The 20,144-nt window shown below is 37.4% G+C and overlaps 3 protein-coding genes and 1 pseudogene across 49 annotated transcripts in view; all 4 read left to right on the top strand.

The window, feature by feature from the left end:
* Positions 1-34: 34 nt before the first annotated feature.
* On the top strand, positions 35-695 carry LOC147510971 (uncharacterized; annotated as a pseudogene).
* An 868-nt stretch (positions 696-1,563) lies between these two features.
* Positions 1,564-2,724, top strand: LOC147510972 (uncharacterized). The gene is made up of 2 exons (XM_086598312.1): positions 1,564-2,197; positions 2,357-2,724. Exons 1-2 carry the CDS (start codon positions 1,564-1,566, stop codon positions 2,722-2,724), a joined length of 1,002 nt encoding a protein of 333 aa, XP_086454438.1.
* Positions 2,725-9,550: 6,826 nt separating this feature from the next.
* LOC147510973 (protein SIEVE ELEMENT OCCLUSION B-like) lies at positions 9,551-17,728 on the top strand. Its single transcript, XM_086598313.1, has 3 exons — positions 9,551-9,911; positions 16,472-16,939; positions 17,090-17,728. The coding sequence occupies exons 1-3, from the start codon at positions 9,567-9,569 to the stop codon at positions 17,726-17,728; spliced, it is 1,452 nt and encodes a 483-aa protein (XP_086454439.1). The 5' UTR covers positions 9,551-9,566.
* The window catches only part of LOC147510974 (putative mannitol dehydrogenase), a 32,534-nt gene continuing 29,485 nt past the window's right edge, over positions 17,096-20,144 (top strand). For 39 of the 47 annotated variants that reach the window (XM_086602798.1, XM_086602789.1, XM_086602799.1 and 36 more), the window contains exon 1: positions 17,153-17,802. The gene's annotated coding sequence lies outside the window, so the exon portion shown is untranslated. Of the gene's footprint in view, positions 17,803-20,144 lie in introns of all 47 variants that reach the window. The other 8 variants (XR_015219138.1, XR_015219139.1, XR_015219140.1 and 5 more) reach the window with 2 other exon arrangements.

Consider the following 20,144-nt stretch of genomic DNA (forward strand, 5'->3'; position numbering starts at 1 on the left):
GGCTATGGTGGAGGCTAAGGAGATCGCGACTACCATGCATATTGAACCTGTTTTTCGTGAAAAACGTATCATTCGTAGAAAGAGATAGTTTGATGAAAATGCTACTGAAGAACTGCCACAATCTGCTGAAGAGTTGTTCAGAGTCCACTACTTTATATATATAGTTGACCAAGCTCTTTCTTCATTAAGGAGTCGATTTGAAGAATTTCAAAAATTTGAAGGAACTTTTGGGTTTTTGTATGATTTGGAGAAGTACGTTGAAGTCTGCAAATAATACTAGTTTAAAAGCTTCTTGTGAGAACCTTGAAAAGTATTTGAAGCACGACACAATATTTGATATTGATGGGAGGGAGTTATTTTCTGAACTACATATATTGAGAGAAGATTTGCTAGAAAGCATAAAGAAGGCGGTTGATGTGTTAGATCATTTGAAGTTAACAGCTAGTTGTTTTCCAAATGCATGGATTTCTTACAGAATATTAGTAACCATATCAGTTACAGTTGCATCTGGAGAAAGAAGTTTTTCAAAGTTGAAATTGATAAAATCTTACCTTCGGTCAAGTATGTCACAAGAAAGATTGAATGGGTTAGCTATGTTGTCCATTGAGAAGGAATTGGTGGAGAAAATTGACTATGCAAGCGTAATTAGTGATTTCGCAAGTAAAAATGCTTCAAGATCTATTTTTGATCAATAGTAGTTTATTAGTGTACCTTTCTTTTTAAGTTTTATTGTGTTAAGAGTACTCTGTGATGCTTGGTCCATGTCCTCCATATCCCTTTGGACAGTCAGAAGTGATTTGGTAAGAAAAAAATATTTTGCGAGTTTTGTTGTTATTTTTTTTTTATTAATATATAGGCCCCATTTTCGGGAGCTTCCATAGGGCCCCTTGAAACCCAAGGTCGGCCCTGTCTATCCATATGTTATTTATTTCATAACAATTCAAAAATGACAGCCACCATTGTCTTTTTAGTTATGTTGTTATGTTGTGGAGTGATATAATATGTCGCCAGTGGTTTGCGTTTGGACCTACAACTCACATGTAACACACGTTAATACGAATAAGAATGACTTGACGGTTGTTAAGTAACGGCAAGAAAAAATACACTATTAGAGCATCTCTAGGTGGTAGTATCACCTGTCAAAATCTTCAAATTTGAAGAAATAATTTGGAATTTTCCGGAATTCCAACTCTAGATGGTAGTAAATTCGGTCGTATAACCTGTTCGTTCGTATTCTTGTTCGCAAATTTGGCAATTTGGACACGGATGCGGATGCAGAGCGACATTGGTAATGTCGCGTGCCATTGCAAATGTCGCCCAATTTTTTTTTTGACTTTGACCATCACCCCGCGCCAGTGCTATTGTGGCACGCCACTACTAATGTCGTGCGCCATTGCCAATGTCGCATGCTCCAATGGGAAAAAAATGGCTGGAATTCTACATCCATATATCTACACTCATCTCCTTCTCCATTTTACATAAACTCATCTCAAACATTCTTATAAAAAAACTCAACCATTTCACATCAATCCTTAACAAACAGCACATACACATTGCCAAAAAATGGATCATGAAGTGTATGAGATTTTTCCCCTTCAATCTTCATATTCATCGTCGTCTTCTTCTTCATCTTCTTCAGTGAAAGACTCGGCAGATAGTCTTGATGAAGAATTTTTTAATGCCATTCCCCTTATGAAGCACCATTTGGCTATACTTGCACAAGCACAAGTACATGCTCCGAAGGCACCGCATGGTGGTTCAAAGAAGGGTCGAAAAGTGAAACATAGAAACTATGCTTTGACTTTGGAAATCTTGAAGGCCAACTACTTCGTCGATCGTCCTATTTTTCCGAAAGAGGATTTCAAACGGCGCTTTCGTATGAAAAAATATTTATTCATTCACATCTTCAATGATATTAAGACTCATTTTAAGTACTTTCAGCCTAAATTTAACAATGTTGGTAAACCTGGAATAGATCCTCTGATCAAGGTGGCTGCAGCTTTGCGTATTCTTGGTTATGGTACGGTGGCTGATCAAATTGACGATCAATTATACATTTATGAGCAAAGTGGAAACCAGGCGTTGAGGCATTTCTGTGATGCAATTATCAAATTGTACGGCTCAATCTACTTGCGAAGGCCAAATATTGCAGATATAGAATGCTTGCTTTCACATTCTGCCATATGTGGATGGCCGGGTATGTTGGGAAGCATTGATTATATGCATTAGGAATGACATAATTGTCAAACTGGATGGCAAGGTGCTTATAGTGGTCGTTATGAAAAACCATCTGTTATTCTCGAAGCTGTTGCAACCGAAGACCTGTGGATATGACATTCTTTCTTTGGGATGCCAGGGTCACACAATGACATCAACGTGTTGGACAACTCGCCGGTATTTGAGCACGTGATCAATGGTACTTCTCCACCTGTTTATTTTGATGTAAATCAACATAGCTATAATATGAGTTATTATTTAGCCGATGATATCTATCCTGACTATGCGGCATTTATACAAACAATTTCAAACCCTAATGCTCTAAAGACGAAGTGGTTCGCAACAATGCAAGAAGTTGAAAGGAAAGATATTGAAAGAGCTTTTGGGGTTTTGCAATCTAAATTTGAGATTTTGGCAAAATCTTGCAAATTATGGCATGTGGAGACAATGAGTACTGTTATGAGATCGAGCATGTATTATATTGCACAATATGATAATTGGAGCTAAGCATAAAAATTATGAAATGAGGAGGTACATTCCTGATCCAGAAGGGCAACCATATATCCCACCTACTCGAGAACACTATATTGAGGGGACTCTACGTGTTCAATCAAAGACTATGCATGATAGACTTAAAAATGACCTTTTCGAGCATCTATGGAGCATTAGGGGTGACCGATGTTGATTGTTGTAATTTAATTTAATTTAGTAGATGTATATTTATTCTTAATCATTAATAAACAATGTTAATCAATTTCTATTTTATTATATATATATTTTAATTTAAACTAACATATATTTATATAAAATAAAAGTTTATTCATATTAAAAAAAACATATTACGTTACATAGTCATAGAAAATAAAATGATTAACCACTCTTAACCTTTTCCATTATAGCACCCAACCACTCACATTTTCCACACACTAAACACTTCAATAGATGAAGATCTTTTCCTTCAAGGTTCGCAAAATTTTTCAGCTCTCTAACACCATCACAACCATTTAGGCGTGGTATCTGTGCATAGGGGCAATACCTATACCAATTATCATCCTTGCCACAACACGTGCATATCAATAAACTATCTCCATATATTTATATTCCATACCAGGACATATATCATACATGCATTTCAAAAATCTTACTTTTTCAGCATCTTCATTACAACTTCTATGTATGATCATATAACCTTGGCAATGTGGTGCTTTAGGACACCTTGCATTCAGATATTTGCATGATAACGCTAGGTGTTTTCTTGAGGTGCAAATTTGGCACCTCTCTTGATCGAGTGTATCAAAATAACATGGTTGTTGAGTTGATTCGCCAATATCGGTATGTTGGCTAGTTTTCTGCAATGATGAAGAAGAAGCCATGTAAAATGAAATGGTTGTAGAGATAGTTTTGGAGTATTGGGTGAGAATGAAGCAATTTGTGAAATTCCCGACTTTCTACTCGATAGCACGCGACATTAGTAATGGCGCGTGTGGTGGGCTCTACAATCAATTTTGTGGTCGATATTTGCGACCACTTAGAGTTGATCAAAATTTGCGTCTGGATTCTCCAAATTTCTTCTTCAAATTTGAAGAGTATACTACCACCACCTAGAGATGCTATTAGTGCGGTTTTATAACCAACCCAAGATTAGTGCAAGTTGCTGTACATTCACACCACCATCTTTGTTAACATCCTAAAGTTACACAGTCATATAAGAGTCTATCTAGATTCTGTGTCTTTGTGCTGGTGCAAAGAATACAATGGTTTCATCAGGAAAACAATCCTCGTTGTCTTCTCAGGAAAAAGTCTCGGCTAGTTACAAGTCTGCTCAGTCTTTGTCCGTGGAAAAAGAGGTCTCACATAATATTGGTATATCCACTACATCGTGCGTCCAGCAAAATGAAAATGACTCAAGTTGTATTGGCGGCATGCTGAAGGAGGGCAGAAGCAGTGAGTTGTGTCTATCATCTGAGGAAGAACAGGTGCTTAAGCTAATTGAAGAGAAGTACATATCAGTACAGCGAACACAATTCAACTGCCAATCCCTTTTGATAGTTATCAAGAAAATCTTTTGCTACTGCGTGAATTCGGTACGTACGTTGTCACAATACCTGTGTATACTATATTCATTAACATGTCAAATTACATATCAATCACGATTATTTAGATGTTGGAACTTGGAAGTTTTGTTTCATATGTGGATAGGTATTAGTTAAAAAATGGTTATTGGAGGGAAAAAACTAATACTTTACTTTTGAATGTAGATTTTCGAATAAATATTTGTTTGAAATGATACCACTTACTTGATTGTAACCTTCATTTTAAGTATTCTGTGACCGAACTGGTTTATCATTAGTTTTCTCTGCCATTCAAGGAACGCTGATCTTAGGGCATTGGATAGACGGGACCTAAGATCCAATAAATCAAACCTGCTTTGATTATAGGAAATAAGATAGAAACGATTATTACAAATATTCTGATATGCCTGATGGTATCTAGATCGATTGAGTCTCATATATAGAATGTTTTTCCGAAAATTTGAAGAAACTCTTGTGTTGTATCACTATCAGCACAAAAACTCCTGAAACTACAAGGCTTCGCCCATTCAATAGTATTTGAAATAATGTTCTACTGCTGTTCTAGTGCTCTACCTTCGGTAGATTACTGCTCCGTCCATGTATTTGTCCGAGGTTGCATATGCTTTAATTCTTAGTAATTTTGGTATGGAACAACGTACCCAGCAACTAGCAAGAATAACCAGCGCCCTGTTTGATCTTGTTAAAAACTATTCAAGCAGGAGAATGTTCAAGTTTGCAGGCATACCTACTACTCTACTCGAGTGTCAGATTCATACTAATGCAGTGGAGTATATATATATATATATATATATATATATATATATTAGCTTAAAGGAAATCCACTTTCCACAATCATCTGGTTCAAAATCTTTTGTTCTTGGTGTTTTGAGAATATGTACAATATGATGCATATATGCACATTCTTCATGCCTTAGGGTAAAGTTCATATTAGATATGAATGGATTGGAGATGTATATCGAAAGTTGCAAACTAATCTCTCTCTTCATAAACTGTCATGTATTTTAATTTCATCGCTCAGTCCCTAGAGGTGTTGAATGAAAAAGCTTCGCAAGAATTAGACAACGATTGCTCTACCAAGCAGCCACTTGATTTGCAAGAGGACATTTGTGATGTCATCCGTCGTCTCATTAGGCTGGTAAGTACAAATCTACTAATTTATAGTAGTCATTTATTGTGCTTAGGGTATTCGAACTCTGTTGTGAATAGGATAATGCGGAAACAACGTTACCCACAACAAATAGATCAATCCTACACAAGGATCGATCCTTCTGAGTAGACAAGACTTCAACACCCTCCAAGTACTATCCCAACGCTTCTCATTAACAATTTAACAAGCATATAAAGTAAAGCTAATAATGCAAAAGAGAACCAACAACAAGACAAGGATATACCGTGGTTCGACAATTTGCCTACGTTCACACTGGCGAGTTCCAAACTTTACTAGATGTCCAGAGTAACATATTATAAGAGCTCTCAATTCAGTCACAAAGAATGAACACTCAACTCACTAATAAGTCAAATTCGTGCTGAAATATGGTGGAGCGCGACTCGCGCCCATGTGAAGGCAAAAGGGAGCGCAGGTGCCCTGAAGAGCCTGGAAGTCAACCAAGGCATGGCGACCAGCCCATGTCAAGCAAAAAGGGAAGTTTTGTGCTCTATATGAAAAAGCAAAATCATCCTTTTTCTCTACATTCTCCACCTCGGTGAGGTTTTAACACATAAAACCGAGCCGAACACATCCAACAAGGAAAACTCGCAGTCAACTACCCCGAAGGGCCATGCCCACAAAGGGCCACCCACAAAGAGTGTCTTGCTCACAAAGAGCCACCCACAAAGACTGTCATGCTCACGAAGAGCCACCCACAAAGAGTGTCTTGCTCACGAAGAGCCACCCATAGAGAGTCATGCCCACGAAGAGCACGTCATGCCCACAAAAAGCTATTTTCATAGAGAGTCATGCTCACAAAGAGCAATCACGCCCACAAAGGGCCATGCCTACAAAAGGCATCAATCAACAATGCATGAGCCTCCACCATTTGTGGAGTACCTCCAACCAATGTTGGAACTCAACTCCATAGAGAACTTTCTACAACCCAAAGCCCTTTTGCCCTTAGGCAATGAAACAAATTCCCAAGTACAAAAATTGTCACGAGCCTCCACCATTTTTTGCATATCCACTGACTAATCTCTGTAATGAGCATCTTTAACAGCTTCCTTGAAGCTATTTGGCTCATCATCTTCAATATTCAGTGCTTAGGCAACCGAGTCCGGTTGACCATAATGTTTCACTGGCTTATCATGCCCATACTTCATAACTTGTTTCACATTTCTCTTTGGCTTTGATCTAGCCAAAGCTTGCTGCTCAGGTTGTTGAGACTCTACTTCTTGTTGAATAGTTCTTTCACTAAGAACCTCACTCTCTTTAGCATCCTCAGACACTTCTATCTCAATTACTTGAGATTCTATAGAATCACCACTATTTTCAGTCTTCTCCGGCCTGCTAAAATGTAGCACTGAAGCCTCATCAAAGGTAACCTCATTGCTAACCAGGAACTTGTGGTTCTCTAGACACCACAATCCGTATCTCTTTTCTCCTTTTACATAGCCCAAGAATATTGTTTTCTTAGCTTTAGAATCAAGCTTACTATCCTTCATGTGGTAGTAAGTACTAGATCCAAACACGCGCAAAGTACCATAATAAGCTGGTTTCCCTGTCCACACCTCATAAGGTGTCTTGCAGTCTATCGCCGGAACTGGTGATCTATTATACAAGTAGAACGCCATGGCCACTGCATTTGCCCAGAACTCTTTGCCAAGATTGGCATTGGAAAGCAAACACCTAGCTTTCTCAAGCAACGTCGCGATTCATTTCTCTCGCTAACCCATTCTATCAAGGGCGCGCCCCATCATCGTCCGATTGTCCGCAACTCCCCTCATTGCGTACAAAACTCTTGGAAAGGCCTGTAGGTATACTCAGTACCATTGTCAGACTGTAGAGTCTTCACCTTCCTATCTGTGCGATTCTCAACCTTTGCCTTCCACTTCTTAAATGTCTCGAAAACTTCATTCTTGGACTTCAAGATATATACCCACACATAGTGTGTATAATCATCGATGAAAGAGACATAATACCGGTTACCTCCCTTAGAAGTCACTCTAGAAGGTCCCCAAACATCCGTATGCACATAATCCAGGATGCCTCTCGTCTTATGCTTGCGTACCGAACTTGACTCTGCACTGCTTGCCATAAACACAATGCTCGCAGAATTCCATACTTGGCTTCTCTAAGTCTTTTAGTAGCCCTCGCTTGCACAACTCAGATAATCCATTTTGGCTCATATGCCCAAGGCGCATATGCCACAATTTTGTGCACTCAGAATCATCACTACATGTACCCACTGCTACATCGCCTATTACTGTACTACCCAACAAAGTATACAAGTTTCCATGTCTTTGACCCTTCATAATGACTAAAGAGCCACTAAGGATCTTTAGGACTCCACCATTTCCCACAAACTTGTGATCTTTGGAATCCAAGGTACCAAGAGAAATGAGGTTCTTCTTTAACTCGGGAACATGCCTCACATCGGTTAAAGTCCTTACCACACCGTCATGCATCTTGACTCGAACAGTTCCAATCCCAAACGTCTTACAAGCAACGTCATTGCCCATCAAAACGGAACCTCCACTCAAGTTCTCATAGGTAGCAAACTACTTCCTATTTGGACATATGTGGTAGGAACACCCGGAATCAAGAATCCATGTATCGGTCATGTGGTCGTCTTGTGTAGACACCGAAAGACTTACATCATCCCCATCGAAGCCAGAAGCAAGACTTGCTTCACTAACTTCCTCATTCTCAAACTTACCACTCATCTTGTTACTCTTTTTCGGCCTAGATAAATCACATAGATAATGCCCCTTTTCCTTGCAATTGTAGCACCGTACATGTTTTAAAGGTTTCTTCGAACTATCCTTCCACTTGCTTGTGGAAGTCATCTCATTCGACATCACCCTCGCCATCTTTTCTTTTGCTTATTTATCAAACTTCTCTACTTTAAATCTAGTATTTGACATCTTGGGAGCCTATTTTTCAAGTCACACACAATAACCCAAAAAAAAAAAATCTCACTCAGAAATTTTATCGAACACCTTGTCTACACAAATTTCGAGCAATATAGTTCTTTACCAAAACTCAAAATCCTAGGTCGTAAACTTCGCTCTGATACCAATTGTTGTGAATAGGACAATGTGGGAACAACGTTACCCACAACAAATAGATCAATCCTATACAAGGATCGATCATTCTGAGTAGACAAGACTTCAACACCCTCCAAGTACTATCCCAACGCTTCTCATTAACAATTTAACAAGCATATAAAGTAAAGATAATAATGCAAAAGAGAACCAACCACAAGACAAGGATATATCGTGGTTCGGCAATTTGCCTACGTCCACACTGGCGAGTTCCAAGCTTTACTAGATGTCCAGAGTAACATATTACAAGAGCTCTCAATTCAGTCACAAAGAATGAATACTCAACTCACTAATAATTTCTCTCTTACAATCTCTCTCTCTCTCTTTCTTTTTGGTTATGTTAGGTTTCTACAGAAAAAACCTATATTTATACTATTTCAGATAACTTCCGAAATAAGTCAAATTAAATCTTGAAATATAGTGGAGTAGCGACCGCCCATGTGAAGGCAAAGGGAGCCTTGAGGTGCTTGTTGAAGAGCCTGGAAGTCAACCAAAGCATGAGCGCGACCCGCGCCCATGTCAAGGCAAAAGGGAGCGCAGGGTGCGCCCTATATGGAAAAAAGCTAAAATCACCCTTTTTCTCTACAAACTCAGACCTGGAAACTAATTTGGGACCGAAGCCAAGACATGGAAGATTTAACTATTACAATGTTACTCCATTTATCATAAACAACGCGAAACAAAATTTCAAAGAGCGCAGAGGTGACAGTCATCATGGGTTATCTCAACAACAGTCTTTCGATGTACTGGACGATGACAGATCGAATGGGCAAACTTTTGCTTAACCCTGGGGTAACTAGTGATAAACCCAAGTCCTTACTCATTAAGTGATTTTGGCCGAACAAGGGAAATGCAATACATGAAAGTAACTAAGCAAATGGGCATATCTCAATCCTTTAGTCCCTCTCAGAACCAGAATTTTGTATCTTACAAACCAATCTAATTAAGGTTGTATCTAACTGGACAAATGGGCAGATAAGGTGCACAAATGCTCGTGACATGGAAGAGCATGAAATTTCCTTTGATGTGTTCGATGCGGTATTGAATTACACATGGGATGCCAAACTAGTATTGATTATGGCGGCATTTGCCAAGAGCTATGGCGAATTTTACCTCACCATGGTACAGAGGGCACATGAAAATTCACTCTCACAGTTGTTGTGCACAGTGAAGCGGCGTTCTCTGCCACAAACAAAGGAGGCTCTATGCTCATGTTTAAAGCCACTTTCCACTTTAGTCGAGAAGTTGCTCGAAGTAGCTATCTCAGTCATACAGTTTAAAAAGAATATGGACGAAAGCAAAGTCAAAGATGCAGAGCAAAAGGATACGAAGGCGCTTCATATGGTCAGTTATCGAATCATCAAAACTGTGGTCTTTTGACATGTTCGTCATCCATGCATAGAAATGGATACTAAGTAAGCTCCTCCTTCCTTTTTCTTGATTCTTCACCCCCCTCCTTGTGAACTAAGGCGTGGTAATCTAGATTGTAATACACATTTGCAATATGACCTTCATTAGTAAGAAATTATCTTACCGAGCAAAATAAAAGTCATAGCTAATTTCCCAGCATAGTATTACAGAGTAAACACAAGATGTTACTATTTCAAACTATGCACTGTGATTATATGACATGTTCTAAGAAACCAATTGATAATTACAGGTATACTATTTCAGACACTCAGATCAAACAACAAGAGTGTTTTTTGAAGGAATTGCTTGATTCTCATAAGTATATAACTGAGTGCATGGGAAACATCTGTGAGAAAATATTGAACTGCGAATATCATTGGTTTTTCTTGGGACACTACAATGAAGCTATGATGATTTTATCACGGAAAATCACATTATAGTTGCTAGCTAGATTTAAGCCTGTCATTCATACATTTGTTGGAAATTTTGATGCAGCCACTAAAGCGGTCAAGACTTTCTTCGAAGCTGAATATCAAGATATCCACGAGTTAGTTATCAAATTATTTTCAGAAGAAAAGGCACTTAATGGAGGAAAGGTTTGATACATGTACTCTCTTTAGATTATTTTATATATGCTCAAAGCTTTTCTGACTTCAAAACGCTTGTAAGCATTATGCCTAGACTCACGTGGTTAAATCATCACTCAGTAATTAACGCTATAGCAACTAGCAAGCACACGTGTTGGAATCTCTTGTGTATTTCTAAATACGAGTGTGTGTGTGTGCAAAGTGGAGGAGATAAACAAATAGTGTTCTCTCCACTTTAGTGCATGATAGATAGTCCCACATTGGTTATCCACCACATCGGGTCGGGTTCAGGCTTGGGCTTGGGCTTACTGTTGTGGGTAGTGGTTTGACCAATTGCCTAAAATTGTTTTGCTTTTTTCGAAAGCGACAAGAAGTTTTGGTGTTCTATTAGGAGTTGGTCTTTCTTCCTTATTTGTTTAGGAGACCGACCTAACCTCTATAAATAGGACTGTGAGTCCATAGAGGGGATAGACTTTAACAGATCGAAAACTCATTTCAGAGAAACATAAACTATAACCTATCCTATTCTTCTTCTTTTCTTCTTGTAGCCGCCAGAGAGAGAGTTATATTGCTGTTCTAGAGGGTAGTTTGTTCTAGTGCAAAGTCAGGCTGCTGTTAACCATTGAATCCTGTGAGGAAGACGCCACTGTTGCCTTTCTACACCATTGGAAGGGTGAAATCTTTCCTTAGGATGACTAGCTAATTCGCCTTGGTTATTACCTGTTAATTTCGTCATACGTCCTTGTTCATTGTTCCTTCGTTTCTCTTTTTATTTGCGTGTTGATACAACTATTCTAACAATCTTAAGAAAAGAATTTTGTAGTAGAACAAAGGAGAGTGCTTTAATACGGCAATCTAAAGATAAGTCTTTTACTTTGAGTTATTGTTTGTGTTATTGGATTATGACTTTAGAAATTTTCTAATAATTTTGTTTTTGTTAGGGAAACCAATTAAAAATTGAATATTTATTGATCTTTTATGGTTTATCAAACCCTATATGGTTGTAGACCTTTCTCCTACGTTTGTGGGAGTAAAATATGAGATTTCTATCAAGAAAAATGTCAAAGTTAGTCTTTTTGACAGTTGCGTCACTCGTTACGGAAACTGCGATAATTTTCAGCTCAGAGCTTGGTTTTGCAATCTGCTTCTTGTGTTGGATAGCTGATTCAAAGAGCTTTCTAGTGGTATAAGGCTTGATACCCAATTCGTCCTGAGTTGGTTAAGAATTACAGTTCTTTTGAACTATTTTTCTAGAAGGAGGAAAATATGGTGATCCGGTTTTTCAATCGGTTAGGTATCGTATTCTTTCACTCTTTGCAATTCTTCTGGTTGGATTATATGGTGATATTCTTGCCTTGAGTTGCATGCTAGTTTTATTAGGAGGAAAATCCTTAAGTTTAAATTTCTTTAATAACCTAGTCAACAAATTATACATGTTTATCACTAAAATATTAATTGGTTTGACTAGAAGTAGTTTGATATTATTATTTTTTTGTACATATGTAGATGTATGTAGATGGTCTAAGAGAGACCTTAAGATATTTAATATCAATCACACTCAAATCTTGGATAGTAATTATAATGTATTCAATGCATAATTGCTTACCTCTATTGAGTGTACATGTTGTTAGACAATGGTTATAATTGTACTATTGTGAAAATACATGTTAGATGAAGTAACTTGTAGCTTATATCCAATATAGCATATATTAAAGTTGTATATATAGCATGCTAGTTTTGGATATTAATCATCGTGGATTTACTTTGAACTTGATGATAGTTTATTGGTAAATTTTTTTAGCTGAACATATTAATGGGTTGAGCCATTAGATGTTGTGGTAGTACTTGAGGTATTGTTAATAGGGTATCCTATCTTGCTTGAGCTCATGTAAAAAGAGGAGGTGAATTCCTCAGTTGTTTTGCATATTCAGTGGCTAGATTTGCTTAAATATCGTATACTTTTTGTTGTGAGGGGTACAGTTAAAGTTTACTTTTCCTGAACCTATGATATGATATTAACCATGTTTGGCATGAATGCATTATTTAACATAGGCATGAAGTTTAACCATGTCATATATTATTAAGTAATGAGCATCGTTGTCTACGAAAGGAAACAATATGGGAAATAATCAATATCCTCCTAAACCTAATTTAGCCAAGGAGATGTAAGGTTATGGATTGTCTTCTTAGACAATATCCTCTAGTGACTATTTTAGACAAGGAGATGTAACACTTGTGGATTGTCTTATTAGGCATTATCCTCCTATGACTATGAATAAATAGCCAAGGTGATGTACAAGTGTGTGGATTGTCTCTCTATGTAAGTTGGAATGTTGAATGATGAAAAGAAGAATGATAATGATATTATCTTGGGTAAAACCTTTTTCATCTAATTCTTCTATTCTTTAAAATTCATTTGAATCACTTGTGGATTTCCTTTCATATAAATAGCATGAACATAATATGACTATATTTAATATGATCCATAATCATAGACTTGAGTAAAGTATATTCTTGTCATAAGAGTGCATGCATATTATTGTTGTTGTTTCTTTTAGTGTTTGTAGCTGTATAATGTGTTTTGCATGTAAGTTTGATTAGGTTGAGTAACCATTGAACTGTGGGGGGTGGTGACCCATATGCATGACACTGTTTTACCATAGTTCTTCTCACAAGATAATTAGAAAGACACTGAACTACAAAGTATGAAAAGGTCTTGGGTCTATCCAAAAATGTTTCAAAATGTGGGGGGTGTCTTGCCAATGCTATTGTGAATGAATCTAAAAGAAATATTTTTGAGACCTAGAACTATCTAGTAGATGTTCATTGGTGAAACTCATAATAGTGATATTTGTTTTAGTTGTCATGCGTGATAACAATCTTGTAGATACCACACTATTATTGAATGTCTTATATGCTAATTTTATTTGAGGATGTGCTTTCTATGAAATTGGCATAGAGTGGTTGGATGTTCATAATGAACTACATAAGAGGATCCTATAATTTATGAAGAAGAAATTTAGAAGACTATCAGTGAGTATATCCACCATTCACGATGATAATGTTTATATGTTTCTTGAGGAAGATTCATTAACCTATAAGGAAATTGTCTGTCTATGAGAAGTGTCCTTTTTGAAGGATACAACTCTTATAAACTGGACTCTTGATTTATTGGGGGATTTATAGGTTGAATTGGATCTTCAAGAGAAAACTAAAACATGATAGTTGTATTGCAAAATACAAGGCTAATAATAATAGCCAAGGGGTTTCACTCAGAGACAAGATTTATACTACTTTAGAACCTTGCTCATGTAACTAGAATTTCTTCTTCAGAATTCTAAAGACTCTAGTTGAGTAGTTGTGAAAAACTACAATACCAAGTAGTACCAGGTGATGAGCTTAAGGTATACAATTTAGTTAAATCTTTGTATGAGTTGATTCAAGCGCCTATAAATGGCATGAGCAATTCAACAACATATTGGTGACGTATGGATGTCAAAGTACCGTTGTTAATAAAGATGTGTCCTTTCTTTAGAGTAAAGCAAGACATATGTGTTAATCTCTCTTTGTTTAGATGATTTAATATCATGAGTGCTAGCATTGAGAATGTGTATGAGATAGAGAAATTCCTATTTGAAACACATAATAGACCATCATTGAAAATGATAGTTCATTATGTTGTTAAACTCATTTCTGTAACTGCTATATTCAGTTGTCCAAATGTTGACGTTTGAATATGGTTGATGCCTACAGCGTACCTTAAACCAGACCGGCCGGATGGTCTAGGGGAATTTCGGGCACTACAGAATTGAATGACTGGAGAATATAGGAATTATAACTCATATTGGTCTTATTATATTATTTTAGCACGTAGTAGAAATATTTTTCATTGAAAAGTATGGGTATTATGATAGTAAGCATGCGTTAACACTTTTTGTGGCAAATATCCATCTTATGAAAAATAATCTACTTGTGTTTTCTCATACCAAATATGTTAATATCATTGGTAGCCTATTGTACTTGATGAATTATATATGTGAGACATGACATTGCCTACATTAATGGCATACTGAGTTGATAACCCATTGTTCTTATAAGAAACATTGGATGATATTGTCAGTTTATCCAAGTACTATAGCGGAGCTATTGATTATGGACTTATATTTAGTAGATTTCCATCATTGTTGGAAGGGTAATGTGTTATAAACTGGATCCAGTAATGTTTATGTGTTTACCCTTGGTGGAAATTAAGTGTCTTGGATATTATCCAAGCTAATCATCTTATAAAAGGCATGTGATAATGTTGAGTGGGTTAGCAACCTCTTAGCAAATCTTCCCATTGGCTCTAAACAACCTCATGATGTGTCTATGCTTTGCAACTGTCTCATTGCAATAGCTAAGACATAAATAAATATGTGCAATGGGAAATGTATATACATAAGTTTGAGATATAACTTAATCAAGCAGCTGCTAGAGATTATGTTAGGTCGGACTTAGTTTGGCCACATGTCTAACCGTACCACTTATTTGGAGGCAAGTGGTTATACGTCGAGGGGGATGGGACTTATGCCCATATATAGGGCGACACTGACGGCAACCCTACCTATGTGATTGGCGATCCCATGAAGTAGGTTCAAAAGGAAAAACAGGTCACTTCGTTGTCCTACAGTATTATCGTCATATTTATTTATGAGACGTCCCACCCTATGACGAGATGGTACTATAGTATACTTTGTATAACTAGAATTGCAATGAGTAAGGATGAGTTATTTTACTCTTATTGGAATCCATAATCCATTTTATAATGAGATAGTGTATTTTAACTGCAATGTACACTTGATGGATATCCACCTACGTGAATGTAGAACTGGGTCGGTTCTTATGAGTATACGGGCAAGTACTCTAGAGCATTCATGGAACACGTGCAAAAGAAAAGGGCCAAAAAGCTAACAACACCATGAGAACAAACATATAATGAAAGAGCAATGTGGGTGCATGTGATCTATTTTACTATAAGGGAATGTTGGTTCAAAGATTTTTTAATCCACCACTTTCACGTATTATAAGACATGTTACCCTATGACTGGTTCAAGCCCGTAAAGCACCAGTATCTTATGCATTATTTTTTCGATTCTCTCTGGCATTTAGTTAACCCTTTTCTTTTGTAATATCCTATTCCAAAATAGTGGGGAAGTATTAGTATTTTGAAATAGTGGGGAATTGTTGGAATCTCTTGTGTATTTCTAAATACTAGTGTGTGTGTGCAAAGTAGAGGAGATGAACAAATAGTGTTCTCTCCACTTTAGTGCATAATAGATAGTCCCACATTGGTTATCCACCACATCGGGTCGGGTTCAGGCTTGGGCTTGGGCTTTTGGTTGTGGGTAGTGGTTTGACCAATTGCCTAAACTTGTTTTGCTTTTTTCTTGAGCAGCAAGTTTTGGTGTTCTATTAGGAGTTGGTCTTTCTTCCTTATCTGTTTAGGAGACCGACCTAACCTCTATAAACAGGACTGTGAGTCCATAGAGGGGATAGACTTTAACAGATCAAAAACTCATCTCAGAGAAACATAAACTATAACCTATCCTATTCTTCTTCTCTTCTTCCTGTAGCCGCCAGAGAGAGTTATATTGCTGTTCTAGAGGGTAGTCTGTTCTAGTGCAAAGTCAGGCTGCTGTTAACCATTGAACCCTATGAGGAAGATGCCCTTTTTGTTGCCTTTCTCGCACCATTGGAAGGGGTGAAATCTTTCCTTAAGACTGACCTAATCCGCGCCTTTGTTATTTATTACTATTAATTCGTCCTTCGTCCTTGTCTCATCATTCCTTACGTTTCTACTTTAGTTGCTGTGTTGATACAACTATTCTAACAACATGGACCTAATGTTCCACAACCTTGGTGCTTCAGGTAAGTTTAGAGGAGCTAAAAGGAAAATCAGTTGCTTTCCTTTGCACTGAATGGAACACCAGTACAGAGAAACTACAATATCTCATGGAAACCTATGCAGAAATTCATCAACAGAAAGAATTTAAAATCGTTTGGATTCTAATGGTGGACTCTTCTTTTCAATGGACTGACGTAGAGGAACAATCATTTAGTAAGGTGGCTAGCTCAATGCCTTGGAATTGGTGTCATCCTTCAATAGTGAAAAAGGCATTTTCTAACTACATTGTAGAAGAGTGGCACTACAAGAAAGAGTCGACTATGGTGATGCTAAATAAACAAGGAAAGGTAATCTCGACTGATGCACTTCCAATGGTAGACAAATGGGGTGCTTCAGCTTTCCCTTTCTCAAAAGACATGGAAATGACCATCAGTAAGAGCTGGACGATGGAGAGTATGGTCAAGAACGTGACGACTTTTCAATCAAATTGGGCATGTACACAAGTTTCACCTTTTCCATTGATAATAAATTAATCATATACACTTTTCACAGTGTGAATATAACTTTATTTAATTTAATTTTGTTTTTGTTTTAAATAATCAATGTGAGTACACATTTTATGTATGGTAATTGTTATGCAGCAAAGCGAAATTGTGTGCCTGTATGGAGGGGATGATCTTGATAAGGTAAAGTGTTTCTTTAAAGCGGTAGGATCCATTAACGGTACAAACGGAAGCCAAATCAATGCCATTTACGTTGGAACAAATGGTGGAGATGAAAACTTGGAAAACTTGCAACGCATTGTGTCTACTGTGGAAGAAATGAAAGGTACATGTTTGAGTGGGACTACAATGTCCTCATTTTGGAACCGCTTAGATATTGTATCCAAGTCCAGGACAGAACTATGTGAAGAGCCAATTGTAGATACTGCGACAGAGGACTTAGAAACTTTATTGGCCTATAACACAGAGGCACTGTGGACTATAATGATTTACAAAGGATCCACAGATTTCATCAAGATAAGTGGCTCACAGTTAACTCGTGGTTTCAGTGGTTCAAATGAAACCAATGTTCTGCTAGAAACAACAAACGAGTTATTGAAAGCATACATTCAAGATTCAAAGGGAAAGAAAATCAGTTCTCATTTCGAATCGATAGTTCTGCCACTTATCGACGGAGCAGAGTTGACGAAGATGACCTGCCCTATTTGTGTGCATACCATGAAAAGATCTATATCAACAGAGTCCAAACAACTAATTTATACATGCGGAAGGAGATGAGAATCATAGCAAATTTAAAGCATGGCTTTAGATCGTGGCAAACCCGGCCTTTCCAGTGTGACCCAGCTGAGCAGGTAGTATTTATTGTTAGTTTGGGATGTTCTGTTTGTGGTTTATGTGTTGTTGTACTACATAATTTGCTATTCTCTACCTTTGTTTTTCAATAAGGTCCGAATGAATAAAACTTGGTGTTGATTATAAACAGTACTCCTTGCCTATAGATGTACTGTTTGCCTCAACATGTAAAATTCTACAGGTGAAGTTTATTAGAATATGAGGGCGTGCGCCCCTTGTTTGCTCTTGGTTTGAGGGCGTGCGCCCCCTCCCTATACGTAGTTGACATAGGTAAAGTCTCACGTTTCTATAAGTGTGGACTATAAGTCAAACTCATCCGTATCTAGTAGTTTCTATTCTCATGTTTTAGATTACTTCACACCTCAATCTTTATCAATTAACCAATCTCTGTTCTTCTTCTTGGTATCTCTCCATCTCTCAATGTGACAGCTCTCATAGCATCACTACTAATATGGAATTTAACATGGTATCGGAGCATTAGGTTCAAATCAAAGTTTAGTGGTATGCTAGGAGATGAATCTCTCAAAATCAATTCTTTTTCAATTTAAAATATTCAATTCAATTTTCAATATTTCTCACAAGAAGAAGTTCTTATGTTTCGAATTATAGGTTGTGTTCATATGTATGAAAAAGTTCGTTTCTACTGATGTTCGTTGATCTAATCTTCTCTTTCTCTGTTGGAGATTTTCTTTTCCGGCGAGCAGATCTGGTGATATTTTCATTGATTCTATTCTTATATTCTAGGGTTACTATTCACGGTAATGTTCACCTTTACTGTTGACAGTATTATTCATCGTATTGTCTACATTACTATTCACAAGTACTATTCATTGTAATGTTCACCGGTACTGTTCATCGCACTGTTCACTGGTACTGTTCACAAAATTCAACCGGCTAGTTTTTATCCGAGGGCGTGCACCCCTTCCCAAAGGCAAATCAGAGGGCACGCACCCCCACACTTCAGGCATTCAGGTCCAGTTTTCCGTATTCTTCAATAGTTTCTCCTCGTCTCAACTAATATGATATTGTTGAATTCCTGATTATTGGTTGGTTGATAAGTTCTTTCATTTGTCAAGGTTTGACTCCCTTTAATGTCATATGGTTATGAGTTCTATAGTGTTTCACCTAGGGGTGGAACTTGGGTTGGGTTAGCCCAAACCCGATGGACTAAAACTCGACTTTTGTTGGTCCTGGGCTAACATGTCAAGTCCGTGGTCTGGGTTTGGTTTTGTAAAATAAAAACCTAACTCGATTTTGGAATATCAAATAACAGAAAAACCCGAGCCCGTGTGCATATATGTACGTATATCTTTCAATCTTTCTATTCTTATAAAAAATAAGGTTGAGAATATCTATTTTAGAGAGAATAATATAATCAACAAGGTTAGCTTCCCTTCCATACAATCAAATATTTTTTTATTTCATTAGAAGATTTCAATTTTGGTGTTTTTTGCCTTCTAATTACAAAAAAAAACCCGAAAAGTCTGACCAACCCAACATAATCCGACCCAATCCAAATTGGTCATGCTAGGGCTTGGGCTGAAAATTTAAGGATCGGATAGGACTTGGTCCCGGGCTCGGGTTGAAGCATTTGAAACTCGGGTTGGGCTAGGGTTATGCCTCAACCCGCCCGAGTTCCACCCTTAGTTTCACCGGCTTTATGTTTTAGCCTTCTTATTGAGGAGCTTATTATATGTTCCTGTCGTTAATGGTTCAGCTTTTCAAGTTTTGATTCCTTTTATGCTGCAGTTGTGCCCAGTACTCAGGTGTTTCATTTATTCTTACTATATCTTGTTGAGCTCTTTGGCTGAAAAGCACGAGATTTCTATTAATCTCTCATGTTGCAGTCACATCATCACTGCACTACGTCTTCATCAAACAGGTGTTATGTTTTTAGTTTGTGCTTGTGGTACAACTTCAGTATTCAGGTTAGGCCATTGCCTATACCGACAGTGCTTCAACTAAAGACAATTCTCTACGAACGGGGGAGTTGTATTCTTATATTTTCTTTCTGCAATTCAAGCTGTAATTTGCATAGTTTGCGGCATTACAACTTGAGGGGGAGTATTAAAATATGAGGGAGTGCACCCCTTGTTTGCTATTGGTTTGAGGGCGTGCGCCCCCTATACGTAGTTGACATATATAAAGTCCCACGTTTTTATAAGTGTGGACTATAAGTCAAACTCATCAGTATATAGTAGTTTATATTTTCATGTTTTGGGTTACTTCACACCCAAGGTAGGTTAGTATAAATATGTAACTCTGGGTAGAGAACAAGAACTCTCTAACCCTAATCAATCTTTAACCAACTCAATCTCTATCAATTAATCAATCTTTGTCT

Source organism: Coptis chinensis, chromosome 3 (genome assembly GCF_015680905.1).
Source record: "Coptis chinensis isolate HL-2020 chromosome 3, ASM1568090v1, whole genome shotgun sequence".
Taxonomy (NCBI): domain Eukaryota; kingdom Viridiplantae; phylum Streptophyta; class Magnoliopsida; order Ranunculales; family Ranunculaceae; genus Coptis; species Coptis chinensis.